General features: G+C 34.4%; 1 protein-coding gene across 1 annotated transcript; it reads left to right on the forward strand.

Annotated features, from left to right (window-relative positions):
• Positions 1 to 3,241: 3,241 nt before the first annotated feature.
• LOC113517878 (serine protease inhibitor 3/4-like) lies at positions 3,242 to 7,091 on the forward strand. The gene is made up of 6 exons (XM_052902766.1): positions 3,242 to 3,379; positions 3,569 to 3,667; positions 4,531 to 4,671; positions 4,746 to 4,958; positions 5,416 to 5,563; positions 6,642 to 7,091. Exons 1-6 carry the CDS (start codon positions 3,242 to 3,244, stop codon positions 6,797 to 6,799), a joined length of 897 nt encoding a protein of 298 aa, XP_052758726.1. The 3' UTR covers positions 6,800 to 7,091.
• The last annotated feature ends 11,874 nt before the right edge of the window (positions 7,092 to 18,965 follow it).

The raw sequence follows: 18,965 nt of genomic DNA on the forward strand, positions 1-18,965 counted from the left end.
TGACAAAAATTATCTATCATATGATCCTGACATAGAATGAACCCCCTTCCTTTTACGTTGGTGTTGTAAAAGGCGACTAAGGGAATTTAATAGTCCGAGTTTTGGCAGCAGCGTCCCTTATTTTGTTTCTGCGTATTATAAATTATGCGCTACCTAGATTATACAATTCTAGTTGTTGCGTCTAACTAGTCTGAGATTATATTATAATGCCATCAGGCACTATCTCCTATTATGTACTTAACTCGTCTATTTTTTTTTTTTGCAATAATATTACGAAATTACATGTTCCCAAAGAGTGTTGACGTCAGGCAGGTGGCCGGTCGTAAAACTAAAAACTAAGTCTTTTTGTAATATGGACAAAATCATATTACGCCGACCCCAAATTATTGGGATAAGGGTAAGAAGATGATTACGAAATTACATCACCAATTTGAAACTAATTAATACTTATATATTCACGATTATTTCTGCATTGGTTTCATTCGATAGAATACTATAATAAATGACGATATAAACTTTAAAATTGCTTAATATGATTCAAAAACTACATACTATATACATGCAACTCCACGTTCAATTTCAGATAAAACTAAATCATATAATTTTATTATATAACTAGATTTTACGTGCGACGTTGTCTGCGTAATCGGGATATATTCACAGAACGAGATAAAAAGTAAAAGTAGCCTATATCGTTAAATTATATAGAAATAGCGTCTCCATAAAAATGCTTCAAGAAAAATGGATCAACTTTTTCATATAATTTTGCGTGATAAATAATTATAAGTGATTGTTTTATAATTTCTATGTTTATTTTGACTTATAAATTCTGCATCGTTTTAATGCATAAACACTCATTTTATTTATTAAATAATACGTCAAGATACACTGTGTACGTAAGTATATAGAACACTGATAAAAAACGAAACAAAAAGGTGACCTGTTTTTGCTCGATGCTCTATCTTTATTTATTTATTTATTTGTTATAAGTTACAATAACAGTTTGCAAACAGAAATGAACCATTAAAAAGAAAACAATACAAAAATTTATCAATACGCAGTTTGCCAACCTTACATTGTTGACATCATTTAGCAGCAAGTTAGAAGTAAACGTTATAACGTTTTTATAGATGTACATCACATTACTGATTACAGTTATCCTCTCTCAAACCTCCTCTACCTCTTAAACCTATAATCTCTTATAATCTGAACCTATATCCTTCTCCATCTCATATAGTACCTACATATATATTAAATTTCATAATGCTTAATTCAGCTGTCAGACACAAAGAGATAGCAAAAACAAACTCACTTTCACATTTATAAGGATTCCATCTCGACCTAGTTGTATAAGGAATTCGAAATAAAAATAGGACATTCCAACAATAAAACAAACAAGTGTACTTCGATCATAAATTGAAATTTCGTTACATTCCACCGGTAAGATTTATTGGAACTATGTAAGTATACTTGTTCAGAAAATATGACATACATACAATGTATGTATCACGACTGTTTTACGGCGGAATCCTCATAGCTTATCGACATAACATTTTTGTTGTATTACAAATAAAACGTGTTGTTTTATAGTCGAGTTACTGGTTATACAATACACGGTATCGCGTCCAGCTGATATGAATACGCGATTCTTCGGTAACTTACTATAATATGTATTTATTTATTTTATTTTCATTCTTTTATCTCTTTTACTGTGTATTATGTGTATGTTTGTATCGTAATTTGTGTGCTGTAAGTAATGTAAATAAATCATCTATCTATCTATCTATTTATTGTACCATTTATAAATAGTAAATACATATAATTGTAATGAGAAGTGATACAAAAGGCGGCCTTATCGCTAAGCAATCTCTACCAGACTATCTTTGGGTAGAGGGTATTGAGAAAAGAAAGAAAGTATGTATATGTATACTAACTTAATTGTGTCTTATTCGGCTTAACTTATTAACTTAAAATCGATAGTTTTTTTAATGTATTTATGCGCATGCTAACTAAATAAAAAAAAAGTAGTAAAACGAAAGTCCATATCACTGGTTTTAAGTAGAAGAAAAGTTCTTAAGTGGCGACCTCGTATAGGGTAAACGCAGTATAGGATGACCCCTCCCTCTACTAGATGGAGTGACGACCTCAAATGCAGCGTAGGGAGTCAGTGGACGCAGGTGGTAAAGGACTGTTCTTTATGGCAGTCTATGGGGAAAGCCTATGTTCAGCAGTGGACGGATGGACAGATGATGATGATGCTATCGCTGATTAGTTGATTAAAATTATTTTATTTATTTCCACTACCTTTAGTATGCACGCGTCTGCCAACATTTCAAAATTGATTACTATTAATGTTAGTAGAACGTTCTTTTACTACGGTCTCTTTTGTATTTTTTTTTACAACACAGGGTTCTAACGAGCATGATGCTCACGTGATGGTAAGTGACTACCGCCGCCCATGATCACCCACAACACCAATGGCATTGCATGTGTGCTGCTGGCCTTTTAAAAAGGAATATGCTCTTTTCTTGAAGGTTATATTGTCGTATCGGTTCGAAAATACTGTTGCTGGAAGTTGATTCCAAAGAATGATTGTGCGTGGAAGAAAGTGCCTTGAAAAATGCACGGTGGAAGACCGCCACCAGATGGTCCAGATGGTTGGGATGAAATTTTAGTTTATGGCGGGTAGTACAACTGTATTACTCTAGTTATCCTTCAAAATTCATAAATCTTTCGCTTTTAACATTTTTCATTTTTATTAAATCTTTTTTTTTTTTCTTTCAGTAATTTTAGTTTGTTTTAGTTTATATGCGAGCTGTAATATATTCGATAGTTTGCGGAAGAAACTAGCAATGGTGCGTAAGTAAAGTATAAATATTTTATTATTTAAATCCCTTCCTTACTGTTGGGTGTCGTAAGGGGCGACTAAGGAAGACTTTGTACAAAAGTCGATTGCTTGGCTACCTCTGTCCCATTCGTGTTTCAACCGTGAAACAGTTGTGTTTGCATGGCTGCGTTTCGGTTTGAAGGGTGGGATATGGCGTGAATTTACTGGGTACAGAGGAATAACACCTGAGTCCTCAGGAATGGTAACACATGGGGGGTATCATGGGCGAAACAGTATACTCTGTTATGTCCATATACACTCTGTTATCTCACTCATATATACTCTGTTATCACTTTCCATCAGGTGGGCCGTCAGCTTGTTTGCCATTCTAAGTTGTATAAAAAAAAAGTACTGATGGAGTGCTCCAAGAATAACAATGAGAGGAAAGAAGTGATTAATAAGTTACGGACTAATAAAAATAATATAGAAATGTTTCATGCCATTCTAGCAGAATCCTCGGCCGACGACGCGAGCCTGATGTATGATATGGTTGTATATAGGTTTTAATGTAAATCTACCTACCTTTAATTTGGTGGTGTCTTTTTAATGTTAAAATATATCCAATGATGTTCTAAAATTGATTAAATTACGATAGAACTGACGTACCTAAAAGGACAAAAGTCCCTAAAAATTAAGGAAAAAAAAATTAGCAGTTAATTATTATTTTAAACTCAATTTTAGGTAGATGTTGGTACATACAAACGAATAACAGACATAGTTGATGACAAAGATGTTGACCAATCCACCTCCATGATAATAATAAATGCAGCACACATGAAGGTGAGTTTTAAGTGTCAGTCGAGAGATATATAAATCAATTCAACGTGCGTTATTTTGACAGACAAATAAATAAAGAAAGTAACAAAAATATTTATTTGGCGCATATAAATAACGATTAAAACTAAAACATAAACAATTATAAAACTTGTTAGAAAAAGGAAATACAAAAATAAACTTATATCTAAATAGAAAAAATGCGACCGAAATGGTCACCACTCAGGTTTTTTTTCGACACAGTATACACTGTTATGTCCATGGAACTGTTAATGTATATTAGCGTCGCTTAGAACTTCGTCGGGTGGGCCATCAGCTTGTTTATCATTCTAAATTGCATAAAAAAGATATACCAGTGAGATAACAGCGAAAGTGAACGGATACTGACACCAAAAGAGAATGAGATGTACATAAGTCTACAAAAAGTAGATCCTTCAAAAAATACCCTTAGGGCGACTTTCTGTGGAGAGAGGCGAAATCGTAATTTTTGCAAAATAGTGATTATAAAAATGGAAATCATAGATTTTGTTCCACAAAACAAAAAAAACAGCCGACGTCAATCTGACAAATTATTTAAATAAGACTATGTAATCCTTTCAATAAACTAATTGTTTGTAAAAGTAATTAAATATAATCTAACATCTAAATTGACATTAATAGATGTATATTAGCTATGTATGGATTAAATCTTGCTACACTCAAATAGGGTTCATATACTTACACTTCCTAAGAACATTGTAACAACTTTATAACATGTACATGAATGCATAACAATAAAAAAATAAATAATTCTTTTAAAAATCAAATTAAAAATCAGTTTGAGGGTCGTTTTTAATCTCACAGAAACTTTCTGACTGTGATGTTTTCAGCCCTCTTGGGAGTTCCCGTTCAATATTAAGTATACAGCACCCAAAACCTTTCGGCTGAAAAATAATTCTTTGATAAGTGTTCCAATGATGGTGAAAGTCGATCAAGCACTTTACTATGATGACCAGATCAACGATGTAGAGGTAAAGTTACTTAAAAATCTATTTGTTTTTATTAAGTTAAAGTACTTTAATGGGAAATGTGGAATCAATTTCAGATGATTTCAATACACTTAGGAGCCAGAGGCGTTTCAATATGTATTGTAGTGCCAAACACAGCTAATGGTTTACCAGGATTCCTGGACAAACTATCTAAAAATCCCAATATAATGATTAGAAACCGAAGGAATATGAAGTGGACACACCTGAAAATGGAACTGCCCAGGTTCAAAATAAAATTCCTCGTGGATTGGGCAGAATATTTGAAAAAGGTGAGATTATTGTATATTAAATCATTTACCAGTGTTTAATCTGAATTATGAACAATAAAGATTTTACAACACAATACAATACAGTACAATTATTTCTTAATAATAGGCAATTTTCAACAATACAATACTTTCATTTTTGATAAATTTTTGTTAATGTGTTTCGGTTTGAATGGTGGGATATGGCGTGAATTTACTGAGTACAGAGGAATAACACCTGAGTCCTCAGGAATGGCAACGCATGGGCGGTATCATGGGCGGAACAGTATGCTCTGTTATGTCCATGGTACTGGTCATGTCTATAGGCGACGGTTACCACTTTCCATCAGGTGTGCCGTCAGCTTGTTTGCCATTCTAAGTCGTATAAAAAAAAAACTTTAATAACTAACTTAACTTCACTAAAAATTTAAATAAAAATTCTAGAAAAATCTAAATTCTCATAAAATACTTTAATTTTTAGCTAGGAATAAAAAGTATATTTAATCAACAGACATCAGGTCTTAACTCTTTGTTAACTGATAACGCAAAGAACAAAATATACCTGAATAAGGTAAAGCAGAAAGTTTTCTTTGAACTAGATGAGATGGGGCCCTACCGTCAAATAAACCGTAAGATCGATTAGTTACTTTGTAACAAATATTTACATCGAAGTCTAAGAACATAATGCTTTCTTAATCAATTTCCAAAAACAATATATACTGGAATAAATACTTGAATAACAGTCTTTATTATAACAAGTGGATTAAAAAACAAACGGCGACTTTAATTGTGGAAAATCAATTATTTTTATTTAAAAACCAAACTACTCAACGCATTTGATGTAATTTCTATGGTACCAAACTGAAAGTATATTCTTGCAAATAAAAGAAGAATTTTCCATATCGATTTATAAATAACGTAATTATTAGATAACAAACATATCTATCTATCTATCTATCCTATTTAAGAGCTGCGCTCCTGTCGGTGGAGCTCTTGCCACTCACTACGATTGTCAGCGAGTCCCTTCACCTCTTGATACGACACACAAACATAAACCACTCCTCCTTTTCTTAAAGTCTGTTAGAGTTCTGATACCTCTAAAAAATTTGCAACTTCTTTATACTTATTTCATTTTACCAGAGGGAGACTTTGTACAAAAGTCGATTGCTTGGGTACCTCTGTCCCATTTGTGTTTCAACCGTGAAGCAGTTGTGTTTGCATGGCTGTGTTTCGGTTTGAATCGGGATATGGCGTGAATATATTGGAATAAATACTTGAATACAGAGGAATAACACGACTTTGAGTGGAAAATCATTAATGGCAACGCACGAGGGGTATCATGGGCGAAACAGTATATTCTGTTATGACCATGGTATAAATAATGTAATTATTAGATAACGACATTACCACTTTCCATCAGGTGGGCCGTCCTTGTTTGATTCTGAGTTGTATAAAAAAAAAAATATATATAAAGTTTACAAATATTTTTTGCTATCACATTTTAAAATATTAGTGATAGTATTATAAGAGCCTCAACGTATTGTTAACGTTTTACCGATCGAATACTTTTAAAATGGTCATTCGAAAATATTAAAAAATATATATTTTTTCAAAATGTACGATGATGCTAGACATCGGAATGTTTATTACTTTGTATATTCAATACTAGCTACGAATGTAATTCAAACGATCACCATTTTTCTACAGCTTCGGAATTTATGATTCAAGACATACCACCAAATATAAAACTTAGTGGAAATTTCAAATATTTTTCTGCATCAAAGCCGTTTTATTTCGTTGTCACCATGGAATCGGGTAATACCGTGGAAGAGTTATTTAATGGAGTTTATTATGGAAGTGAATAAACTATAATTTTATGAAAGGTTTTATTTAAATAAAAATGTAAAACTAACATGGAACAATAAGACCTATTGATAAAAAAAAAAATATAAAATAAATCAGAAAATAGAACGAAAATATCCTACAACATTCTGTACTATGTAATATGAGAAATACCTATATATTTGGCAGTGAACAACAAATAGGCTATAATTATGGTGATCCTACAGCATATAAAACAGTAAAGAGCCCATCGAAAATTATTGTTTCATGTCATTAAATTAATTAAAAAATTTAATGGACGATAATGGAATGGTAACCCCGCCTGTACTAGCAGTATGTATACATAGGTGAGAATAAAAAAGCAGGTCAGTTAGCCCCTCATGACAAATATATCTGGAATTCAGCACGGTATTTTCCAGGGGGACCACGTGGAGGTCGATCTACCACTTTTACTCTCCCGCCATTTTATATTATAAGAAGAGCCACACAATCACCTGGTGATCTTCAAGATCTAAAATACTCTATATTATGATAAAACAGGCATAAAACATTTGGTACCGCCCTAGTAAATTCAGAAAAAAATGTTACTTTCCTAAAATAGCTACAGCCACCTTTTATCATCGCAACACTTGTCATCGACAGGGAATGAATTCCCTGTTGATGATGACTCCTCATACGCTTAAACTTAAACTGTCATGCAGTTTCAATGGGATTTTCTCCCACGAACACTCAGGCTGTGAAATGAGCTCCTAGCTGAGATTTTTCCTAGAAACTACAGTTTGAGGTTTTTCAAAAAGCGTATATTAAGATTTTTTCAGAGTCGCCAACACGCACGTGACACCCCTAATATTGCAGGCGTCCATAGGCTACAGTGATCGTTTACCATTAGACGGACTGTATTTACCATCTTTGTGGTATAAAAAAAAAATCCGGGAATCGAAACCATTATATATGACTAATTTTGGTGTAATATGGCAGTGAATTTACAGGGTATGGAATAACATCTTAGTTCTCAGGAATGGCAACGCATGGGGAGTATCATGGGCGAAACAATATACTCTGTTATATCCATGGTACTGCTCATGCTTATAGGCGACAGTTACCACTTACTATAAGGTGGGCCGTCAGCTTGATTGCCATTCTAAGTTGCATATAAGAATAAAAATTTTTCTACCACAGAGGTAGCAAACAAGCATAAAGCTTACATACATACGTTATCAATCTCACTCCATCCAATTTACAACAAAAACTTACATTCTATTTTTTAATTTTGTTAACATTCCGTGTGTCCTTTTGTCATTTCTGTGAATGAAAACATCAATGTCACAGTACAGACCTAAAATAATCGTCGGCTAACGAGTCACGTGTCGCTCATACAGGGTTGTATTTATTGAAAAACGCCCTTGCGACAAATTGGCCGAATGACAAAGGGTAACAATATACTGCTAACAAATTACGTCAATCATTGGCATAGAAACAGAATGTTAATTGACCGAGGGTTAAAGATTGATTGCCAAAAATGTCCCTACAATCAATGTATAATATTACATTAATACTTTAAACCAGAGACTGTATTCATTACCATCATATCTGTCTTTTGCCACACTTAGCAGGCGGATTGGCAACCGCAGTTCGGCTTTAAAAATGTTTTAAGAGAGACGCTAATTTCAAACGGTTAAATTGTATAATAAATTACCCACTGCATTAAAAACTATTAAAGGTTGGAGAATTTTGAAAATAAAACTTTATCCTCTTTTATTGGAAAGGTGCATCTACACGATTGATGAATTTTAAAATACTCTTTTATTATTTTATGCCTTACTGATGACATTTGTAAATTGATTGTAATGTAATTTTTGACAATTATTATTGGTTATTTTGCTGCTTCATATTTTTTTGTTTTGTTATATTTTATGATATCTTCTTGTCACTTGCAAAAGTATTCAACATAATGCAATATTGTAACGAATAAAATAAATTGAAATTGAAATTATATATAGATTCACATGCGTGAAGCTGCGCTATATAGCTGATAAAGTATACAGTTATTATCTTGTATATTTATCAAGATTAATTAATGAAAGAAGATACCACGATACGTATATTTATCTCTACTATTAGTAGTGTTATTTACAAATAAATAAATTACAATGTTTCAAGTTCAAAACAGCGTATATTTGTAAATTCATTTATCCACATTTAACTGAATACATATTGATGGAAGATCACTAAAATTCAATCATTCACTTTTAACCTGATAAGTGTGAATAATTGAATTTTGAACTGTAAACCGTAAATTTGTTTATTTGCTTTTAACTCTATATTATTTGACGTAAATAGACATCAGCGTTATTTTAAGACCCTTAATTGTTTTCGACAATTGTGCTCCTAAATACTGGCAACTGCTGAATGTAGTTGCTATCAGATCGTTTGATCACATAAAACTAATTGAGTCCCATGGGATGTTACCTGTCAGATGAGCAAACGTCGGATTTATTTTATAGTAGAAAATTAAATTCCAATGCATTGCTGTTGAGTAGAAACTTGGTACGGTATTGCATGATAATATTATATATACACTTTTTAATTTACATACATACGTACATACATATCTTATTTTTAATGGGTGATGATGGAATGGTACTAATTATTGTAAGTTGGTTATAATTATTGTAACCCCCAGAACTGGTGGCCACAGTTTGGGTATATTGCTGCAGATTTTCACCATCGTACAACCCGCCATAAACTAAAATTTCACCCCAACCATCTGGACGAATGGCGGTCCTCCACCGTGCGTTTTTCAAGGCACTTTCTCCCACGCACAACCACTCTTTGGAATCAACTTCCAGCAGCAGTATTTCCGAACCGATACGACAACATAACCTTCAAGAAAAGAGCATATTCCTTTTTAAAAGGCCGGCAGCATACCTGCAATGCCGTAGGTGTTGTGGGTGATCATGGGCGGCGGTAGTCACTTACCATCAGGTGAGCCGCATACTCGTTTGCCCCCTGTGTTGTAAAAAAAAAAACTAAAAGTTTTATTATGATAGAATGTACAAAAACAATAACAATATTTTATTAATTTTTCATAAACAAAACACATCAAAATTACCGGAGTGCAACTAAATTCTGGGGAACGACAGCGATCCCCCCAAATTATACGGGCCACTACTTTATATGCATGGCAATATACAGTTAACAATATTCAAATCGGTTGTGTAATAACAATCAGGGCCAATTATCAAGGCGTTGGGGAGACGGTGGTGGAAATGTATGCAGATGACTGATGTCGCGCGCCCGAGGCGCCACCTACATTAAAACAGTCCGCGACATATATAACGATGCCGTAATAAATAGATTTTGACCCGAAAAATTGCTTAAATTGTGACAAAATTAGTTTTTTTTTTTAATCTAAAAACTAAACTACTAATAAAATTTCTATGACATCTAACTGTAAATATATTTTGGGGGGAAAGGGATTGTTTGTAATGGGGTCTAACTGCCCCATTGCTAGCAATATACCCTATCAGGTCGCGCTTCCACGTTGTTCCCCCTGGAAACCATCGTGACTAATTTATCGTTGAATTCGTCACGATGGACTAACTGACCTACCTTTTCATCCTCACCGTTCATCCCTCACTGGTGCTCCGCCAGTGTATACCGTTACCGCAAACGGGATTACCATACAATTATCATCCATAAAAAATTTTTTAAGTATTTTAGGGAGGGGGGGGGATTGTTAGTTATATGGAGTACCAGTCCTATTGCTACCAATATACTCTGGCAGATCGAACTCCACGTGGTTCTTTTATACTTCTCTCTTCTACTCTTCATTTTATACCAGCGATTCGGCCCAGCTTTACACGGATAGAATGAATTTTCCAAAATAATATATAATATAATTACACGCTGATAATATAGCTTTTTATAGGCGTAAGAATTTTGAAAAACAATTGAGCGGTTTTTGAGTTTTTCCATTACAACACACAAAAACAATCGAAAATAAATTATGTCAAAGGTTAGGAATTAAAAAATTATTCAATTAAATCATTAAATTATTTATAGACGAAAAACCGATAACCGATAGGGAAAAATTGAATGGCGCCTTTCTTACGGGTAAACGCAGTGTAAAATGACCTCAAGTGTGTTTGTTCAAATGTAATATAAACTAGTAGATGCAGATGGCTTGAATCGTTTTATGGTAATCTATGGACACTACCTCTACTTGTTTCTTTAAAACGAGAAGAGGAAGTGTCAATTTTTTTTACCAATGTGGACTTTGTACAAAAAGTCATACGGCCCACTCTGATGGTCGTGTTTCTACTGTAGCCTTGGTTTGCATGGCTATGTTTCGGTTTGAAGGGTGGGATACGCGCGTTGTCGAGGGTGAAGAGGAATAACATTTAACCCCTTTTGAAGAACCCCATGCTGTAGTCTCGAAAAAACACTCTGTTATGTCCATGGCCTATATAACCTATGTCCATCAGGTGGGACGAATAATGGCTGAAGTTGTATAAAAATAAATTATCAATATGGCGGAAAATAATTGGTATTCTTATTTTAATCACATCGTATAATCCTGTAACCTGCCACCATTAAGCACTGTGCAGCGCCGTGTACACCATAAACCTACCATTAATTTGGGTACCAACACACCGGCAGCAACTACTACCTATAGTAGTACCAACCGCACCTACATCAGCCCGTTAGGTACGGTGCGCAGAAAAATTGTGCGCGTCGCACACAATGACAGGAGGTCATTTGTTAATTCGCTGAAATATGGTGGCAGCGGACGGCTATTCATTATAAGGCCGGCTCGTTTGTGCCACACGTGTGTGTCGGTAGCGTCAGCAGCGCAAGCTTTAGACACAGTGAGGAAATATAATTTATATCAAATTTTATACATATATGAAGGTATTTACATATTTTTCTATTTATCATATTTACATATTTCACGTCATTGTATGTTAGTTATGATAGTTAATTTTAAACTTTCGTATTGTTTACACATACATACCAAAGGGAAACTTTGTACAAAAATCGTTTGCTTGTGCACCTCTGTCCCATTCGTATTTCTACCGTGAAGCAGTTGTGTTTCGGTTTCAAGGGTAGGATATGGTAGTAAATTTACGGGGTATAGAGGAATAACACCTGAATCCTCAGGAATGGCAACGCATGAATGATATCATATGCGAAACAGTATACTCTGTTATATTCATAGTACTGTTCATGTCTATAGGCGATGGTTACCACTTTTTACCAGGTAGGCCTTCAACTTGTTTACCATTCTAATTTGTTTTTTTTTTACGACGCAGGGGGCAAACAAGCTTACGATTCACCTGATGGCAAGTGACTACCGCCGCCCATGATCACCCACAACACCAGCGGCATTGCAGGTGTGCTGCCGGCCTTTTAAAAAGGAATATACTCCTTTCTTGAAGGTTATGTTGTCGTATCGGTTCGGAAATACTGCTGCTGGAAGTTGATTCCAAAGAATGATTGTGCGTGGGAGAAAGTGTATAAAAATTTTTAAAAAATACCTATAAGTTAATCTTTATTGGAAGGAAACCAAGCACACATATCCAGGGAGAGTAGGGATCGTCAGTAATGCGGACTACGAGTTCCATTGCTAGCAATACACCCTTACAGATCGACTTCCACGTGATCTTCCTGGAAATCATCGTGCTGAATTCCAGGTGTAATCATCATGATGAGCTAACTAATCTGACTTTTCATTCTCACCAATCACGCTTCACTGGTGCCCCGCCGGTGTATACCGTTAACGCAGGTGGGGTTACCATTCCATTATTATCCATTAAAAAACACACATATTCGTAGGTAACTCTTTTTGCGATTCGTACAAAACTAACTTCGGTTTCGCTGTTAATAGTATAGCGTTTTATCTGCGAACGGTACCTCCAGCCGGTGCATTTACTCGTGCAATGGCGGCAAACTGTAACAGATAATGCTGTCTCCCTCTAACTCACTGTTACATTATACGTTTGTCTCTTTTCAACACACTGAATCTATACTGCCTGAAAAGCCTACAACTTTAAAATTGTTTTAAACAAAATATTATTTTGATTTCAGTTGATCACAATTAGGTTGATTTATTTTGTTTAACTTAACATAAAAAAAATAATATTATTGTTTAATTTAATTTTTATACAATTATTAATAATAATAAATGTTTCTTATAGTATAATTTTAATTATTATATACGATAGAATCAATTTTAATTAAATACATAAATTGTATTATTTAGGTGGCTCGGGACCGTTCCTTATGGCAGTCTATGGGGTGGCTTATGTTCAACAATGGACAAACAATGGCTGAGATAATAATAATGATAGTATTAATGTAAAATTTTGAAAATGGCGAATGGCCAAAAAACTTAACCTTGAATGATAAACTATTCTAATTAAACCAGAGTTTAGTAAAAAAAAAACACAAACCTTTCGTTTTGGAGCTACTCGGCTTTTACAAAATTCAAGTAAAATATTTCTTACCAGAGGGAGACTTTGTACAAAAGTCGATTGCTTGGCTACCTCTGTCCCATTCGTGTTTCAACCGTGAAGCAGTTGTGTTTGCATGGCTGTGTTTCGGTTTGAAGGGTGGGATATATATGGCGTGAATTTTCTGGGTATGGAGGAATAACACCTGAGTCCTCAGGAATGGCAACGCATGGGGGTATCATGGGCGAAACAGTATACTCTGTTATGTCCATGGTATTGCTCGTGTGTATAGGCGACGGTTATCGCTTTCCATCAGGTGGGCCGTCAGCTTGTTTGCCATTCTAAGTTATATAAAAAAAATTTTCAAAAATAAATTTGAACGTCTATAGCATTACGTTCACATTTTGTACCATTAATAGACAGACAGATTTAGTGTGGTAATTGTATCAATTCAAGAGATAAATAAAACGATAATAATATTATTTTTTCTTATTTTATGACCAGTAAACCATGACCGTATGACAATATAATGGCAACATTTTTATTTTTTATACTAATCGACGATATATATATATATATAATGTAAAAATTTAATTATGTAGTTTATATATTATTTATTAATGTGATTGCTGTGCCCTTCCAGGGTTCATGTTTGATTCTATACTTTTAGTAAATTAAGACCAATATTGTTACAACATGTAATAGCAATAAATAAATGAATAAACAGTAAAGTATTGAAATTTTTTTTTTTTTAGAAAGGATGAAATCATTTATGGAACTTTTGAAAAGTATTACCCCGCCTGTCTCATCACAAGAAGAACGGAGCAAGTGAAGGTGATGCTCTTTTAAATAATTTTATTATTATAGATTTTTGAGAATTGTGTGAATACAAACCACCAATTAGCACTAATTCAATTCATCAAAAAAAAAAAAATGAATTCATCTGTAATTAATCATGATAGTTGATTAGAGCAGACCAGGCAGCACCCGTTCACGAGTATGAGGATGAGCCAGCCATCACTGGCTTGCGTATATTGCTAGCAATACCACGCCGCCACAAGTCTGGACATTTTAGTGAGCATGACTACTAACAATCAAAGCTACTCACAATTGCCATCTGATATCAAGTATTTTATAAAGAGCTGTAAGGCTTTCATATTTCTAAAATATGACTAACGAGAGTTTATAGTTATAAACCTAAATACAGCTTAGCTAATATCATTGAAATTTCAACTTTAACATCCTAAAGTTATGGTTTTTATTGCTAACTTTAATATTCCATGTAAACAAACACTTTCTTTAGTTTTTTTCCTAATTCGATTAATAATAGAGGGGAACTGTGGGATTGTTAGTGATGGGACTCTCTTGAACCCTGACCCAATGCGTATGGCTCTCTTTTGTAAAACAAATATAGTATTTATATCAGGTGCGACCTCCACGCGGTTCCCCCTGGAAACATTATCGTGGTTAATTCTAAAATATGGAATTTGTCACGATCGGCTAACTGATCTGCTTTCATTCTCATCTGTCATCATTCACTGGTGCCCCGCCAGCGTTTTCCGATAGCGCAGGCGGAGTTATCATTCCATTATCACCCATTAAAAAAACATCGACTAAAAAATCCTTTAGCAACCGTTAGCAACCGTATCTGATGGTGATCAAATGGTCAATAAAGAGTGTAATCCTTATTAATCCCATTAATATTGTAAATCATTGAAAGTTTCTATAAGTGAATATTTGTTTTTTTCTACGCACTTTAATATCTACAACCTTTTTTTTTAATTGGATGAAAATGGTAGTAATGGGGTAACCCCATTGCTGCAATACATAACGGGACCTACGCTGGCGGAGCATTCCAGTGAATTCGTCACGATGAGAATGAAAACATTCACTGGTTAGCCCATCATGCTGAATTCATCATTAAAAAAAACGACTAAAAAATCTTTAACCATGATAGTTTCTGATGGTGGAAACAATAACGAGTGTAGGTCTTATTAACCTGGTTGTAAAAATATTTGGCGTTATTGCTAGCAATGGGATATATATTTTTATGTCTCCACTACTAACAATCCCTTTCCCCCCAAAAAATCTACTATATAAGGTTGAAGGAAATTTGGTACACAGATAAGTTGCATATAGAATACCTTATGTACTGGTTCACGCGAGCAATTCTGCGGGAAATAGCTAGAGTCATAAATTTGAATATGTGTTTGATTATTACATTTTAGCGTCTAAACAACTTACTGATCACTATGAAAGTTGTAATATGCATGTTATATAAGATGGAAAAAGATATATGATACTTTAAAAAAGCGAAGAATGTCGCAGGTACAAACTAGTACATTAATATAAGTATTTTTTATGGTGACTTAACAATTATACACATTGCAATGTAATAATTACATTAAGCAATTAATTCAATATCACTGTACATTAAAATAAACATATCAAAATAAATAGCAGGTAAAATAAAATGGGCGGACCATTTCACTAATTGGCAGTAGGCAGGCAGGGACGTGCGCGCGTTCATCGGCTGTTACATTTTACTGCAATTTTATTAACAGACTGCAACTGAATTTATTATTTACAAAAAAAAAGAAACAAATTTATAAATGTATATAGAAAATATATTTAATATGAAAAAGCTACATTCTGAACATACGCACACATATGGACTCACTCCATCACACACACACAACACACGCACATGCACTAACCCACGCACATGGTGATACCCACACAGACAAAATACACACACAAAAACACAATCTCATGCACGCACTTACGCGCGCCCAATCACACACACACACGCGCCCTCGCGCGCGCTCTCGCGCATCACGCACATGTACGTACACGCACACACACGCACATGTACATACACACGCGCACACACACACACAATTGAAATCTGCTTTGAAATCAATACATATATAGTAAGTAACGTAGAGATATCAATATTTAAAATGCAATAGATCACATTACGTATTCTAAATTTAAAGATTTTCAATCTAATTCGTCAACGAAAAATCGGATCTTTCGTCGATGTAACGAATCACGATTTAAATTGTTTTTTTGCCGGTCCAAAATATACTTATATGCATAATTTTCCGCTTAAAATATTAACAATATCATACTTTATCATTCCTATGTTAAATTATTCAACAATATCAGACGTGAATTCTAAGAAACATTCACGTATCGCTGGCGGTAGGTGCTTGATATATGTACGTAACTCTATAGTGCGTTTATATGTATCCGGCGAATTACCCACGGGTCATAACGTATTCTACGGCCCGGCCCGCCCTGCATGTTAATATCACTATAAACTGCTAATTTTCTATATATAACTTGAATATTGAGATATCAAATGCTTGTTTGTTGGTTTTCAGACATCACTTTGTAGTGATATTATTATATAATCCATATCTATACCGTGAATACAGCATTGTATGGTTCATATCATATGCACAATATTATGAAAATAAAACAGTAATTATCCACAACACACACACACGCACGCACATACACACATGACACGCACGCACATGCATACATACACAGACACACGCATACATGCACACGTATGCAAGCAAACGCGCGCACACACACACACACACACACACACACGCACACATACACACACACACACATTTTATTTTATTTTGTACAGTCGTTTTCGCAAATTTTAATTTTAACCTTACTCAATGCAAGCTGTAGACGGTGTCCGAATTGGGCGCTTGGATTCCTGACATCTATTAGAGATATTCTCTGATCTAGTTTAGGCTCCTATATATCTACTGATAAGGTGTTACTAATTAAAAATCGAATTTCCTTATCATATATGCGTTTATTGCTTCCCATTTTGAAAATTTGTCGTATTGCTGATAAGATCTTAGATTCTATGAAATGTACACATACAAAGTTACTGGTAAAAAGCTGGTCTCTAATACAAAGCAATCTACGGCCATCCTTATACAAAATTCCTAGTAATTTTTAATTAATATTAAGCTGCAATAAACAAACATCCTTTCATATTTCAAACATTAATAACAATCTATGAAACTAAAGAAAACAATAATAATCTAGTAGCTAATTGTAAGCAAATTGTATTAAATTGATCTACGCTAACTTGGCTCGGCTCGGTTCCTAACGCCACTGTAACTCCCATACAGCTGGTAACTGCAAAATCGCTATTAATTAAATGGATTGCGCCCAACCGTCTGCATAGTTCCCTGTTTGTCTTTAAATTCGACCACTTGAAAAGTTCTTAATTACGCTCTCACCGAACGTAATTCATGTTTCGAACGGGAACTGAATTTGTGATACTAAAACCTACTATTTTATATATTTATTTTAATATAACGTCTGGAATCAACAGCTTATATTTAGAATAATTAAAAATATTATATTTACACCATACATTAGACAATTACAGATTCCCAATTTGTATACCAGACAATATTATGCTTATTTTTGGAGGGTAGGTTAAATTAAATAGAAAAAAAAATACAATAATTAAATCTATGGAGATACTTATTCGAAACGTCGCATCACTGGGAGTTCAGCAATAATTAGTGTAAAAGTGTGTGTTATTTGTGTGTGTAGTGTCGCGTGAATGTAGTGTACACAGAAACATAATGTCATGTGGTGTAAAAAATAGTGTATTATATATATATATATATATATATATATATATATATATATATATATATATATCCGTAATTCTTTTCACATGCCTGAACCATGCAATAAAATGAAAAAGGGCATGCTACGGTGCCCTTTTTCCACCAGGTTCACCATCTCATCATCCCAGTCACTACCTACATCCGCTGCCTTCCTGCAATGCATTTGAAATCGTCACGTCATGTCATCTAGTGGAGGTCATCCTACACTGCGTTTGTCGATACTGGGTTGTCACTCTAAAACCTTTCTTCCGCATCGGTTGTCAGTTCTTCGACGATTTCGATTAAATACCTTTTTGGAGGAAAAGAAGTTGTTAGCAATGGGGTGTTCTGTCCCCACTGCTAGCAATATAACCCCCTACCAGGTCGACCTCTACACGGTCTTCCTGGAAACCATCTTGATTAAGTCTTGCTGATTTCATCACGATGGGCTAACTGACCTGCTTTCATCCTCACCTATCATCTCTCACTGATGCCCCGCCGGTGTATACCGATAGCACAGACGGGGTTTCCATTCCATTTTCACGCAAAAGAAAAACAATACCTTTTTGAAAATCAATTGATAATAGTAATAACATAGCGTGTCAACTAGTTAGCGACCGCAAACATTGTATATGAAACTACGTAGGTGGAGGTAGGGTTGTCACATGAATATTTGCTAGCTGACAATTATAATTCAATCGAAATACAATTTTTTTTTTTTCTAATTATATAACTACACGAGTATATCGATATTAATAAAGAATACATGTCGGTAGGGGCCGCCCTAGACGGACGTATGTCGACCGACATAGGCGACGTGCTGAAGAAGGGCCAAATTAAAAGTACCCGTAACGGCGTATACGGCGAGCGTGTATTAAAAAAACAATGAATGTGGAAGAAGCGAAAGAGGTTTGTTTGAATCGAAGCATTTGGCGTTCCATTGTTTCTGCCTACCCTAATGGGAGACAGGCGTGACAGATATGTATGTATGTAAAGAATACATATATAGATAGATAGATACTCTTTATTGTTACTTCCAAAAGATTACAATAGTAAACTTATCATAGATA

The sequence above is a fragment of the Galleria mellonella genome, unplaced genomic scaffold (genome assembly GCF_026898425.1).
Source record: "Galleria mellonella isolate WM207_F2 unplaced genomic scaffold, CSIRO_AGI_GalMel_v1 utg96, whole genome shotgun sequence".
NCBI lineage: Eukaryota > Metazoa > Arthropoda > Insecta > Lepidoptera > Pyralidae > Galleria > Galleria mellonella.

Excerpts from the sequence above, each read along its gene's own strand:
- LOC113517878 (XM_052902766.1), top strand. The coding sequence starts at position 3,242 with ATGGAGTGCTCCAAGAATAACAATGAGAGGAAAGAAGTGATTAATAAG. Across the intron at positions 3,380-3,568 it reads GCCTGATGTATGATATGGTT|GTAGATGTTGGTACATACAA; the intron begins GTATATAGGTTT and ends ACTCAATTTTAG. Across the intron at positions 4,959-5,415 it reads GGGCAGAATATTTGAAAAAG|CTAGGAATAAAAAGTATATT; the intron begins GTGAGATTATTG and ends TTTAATTTTTAG.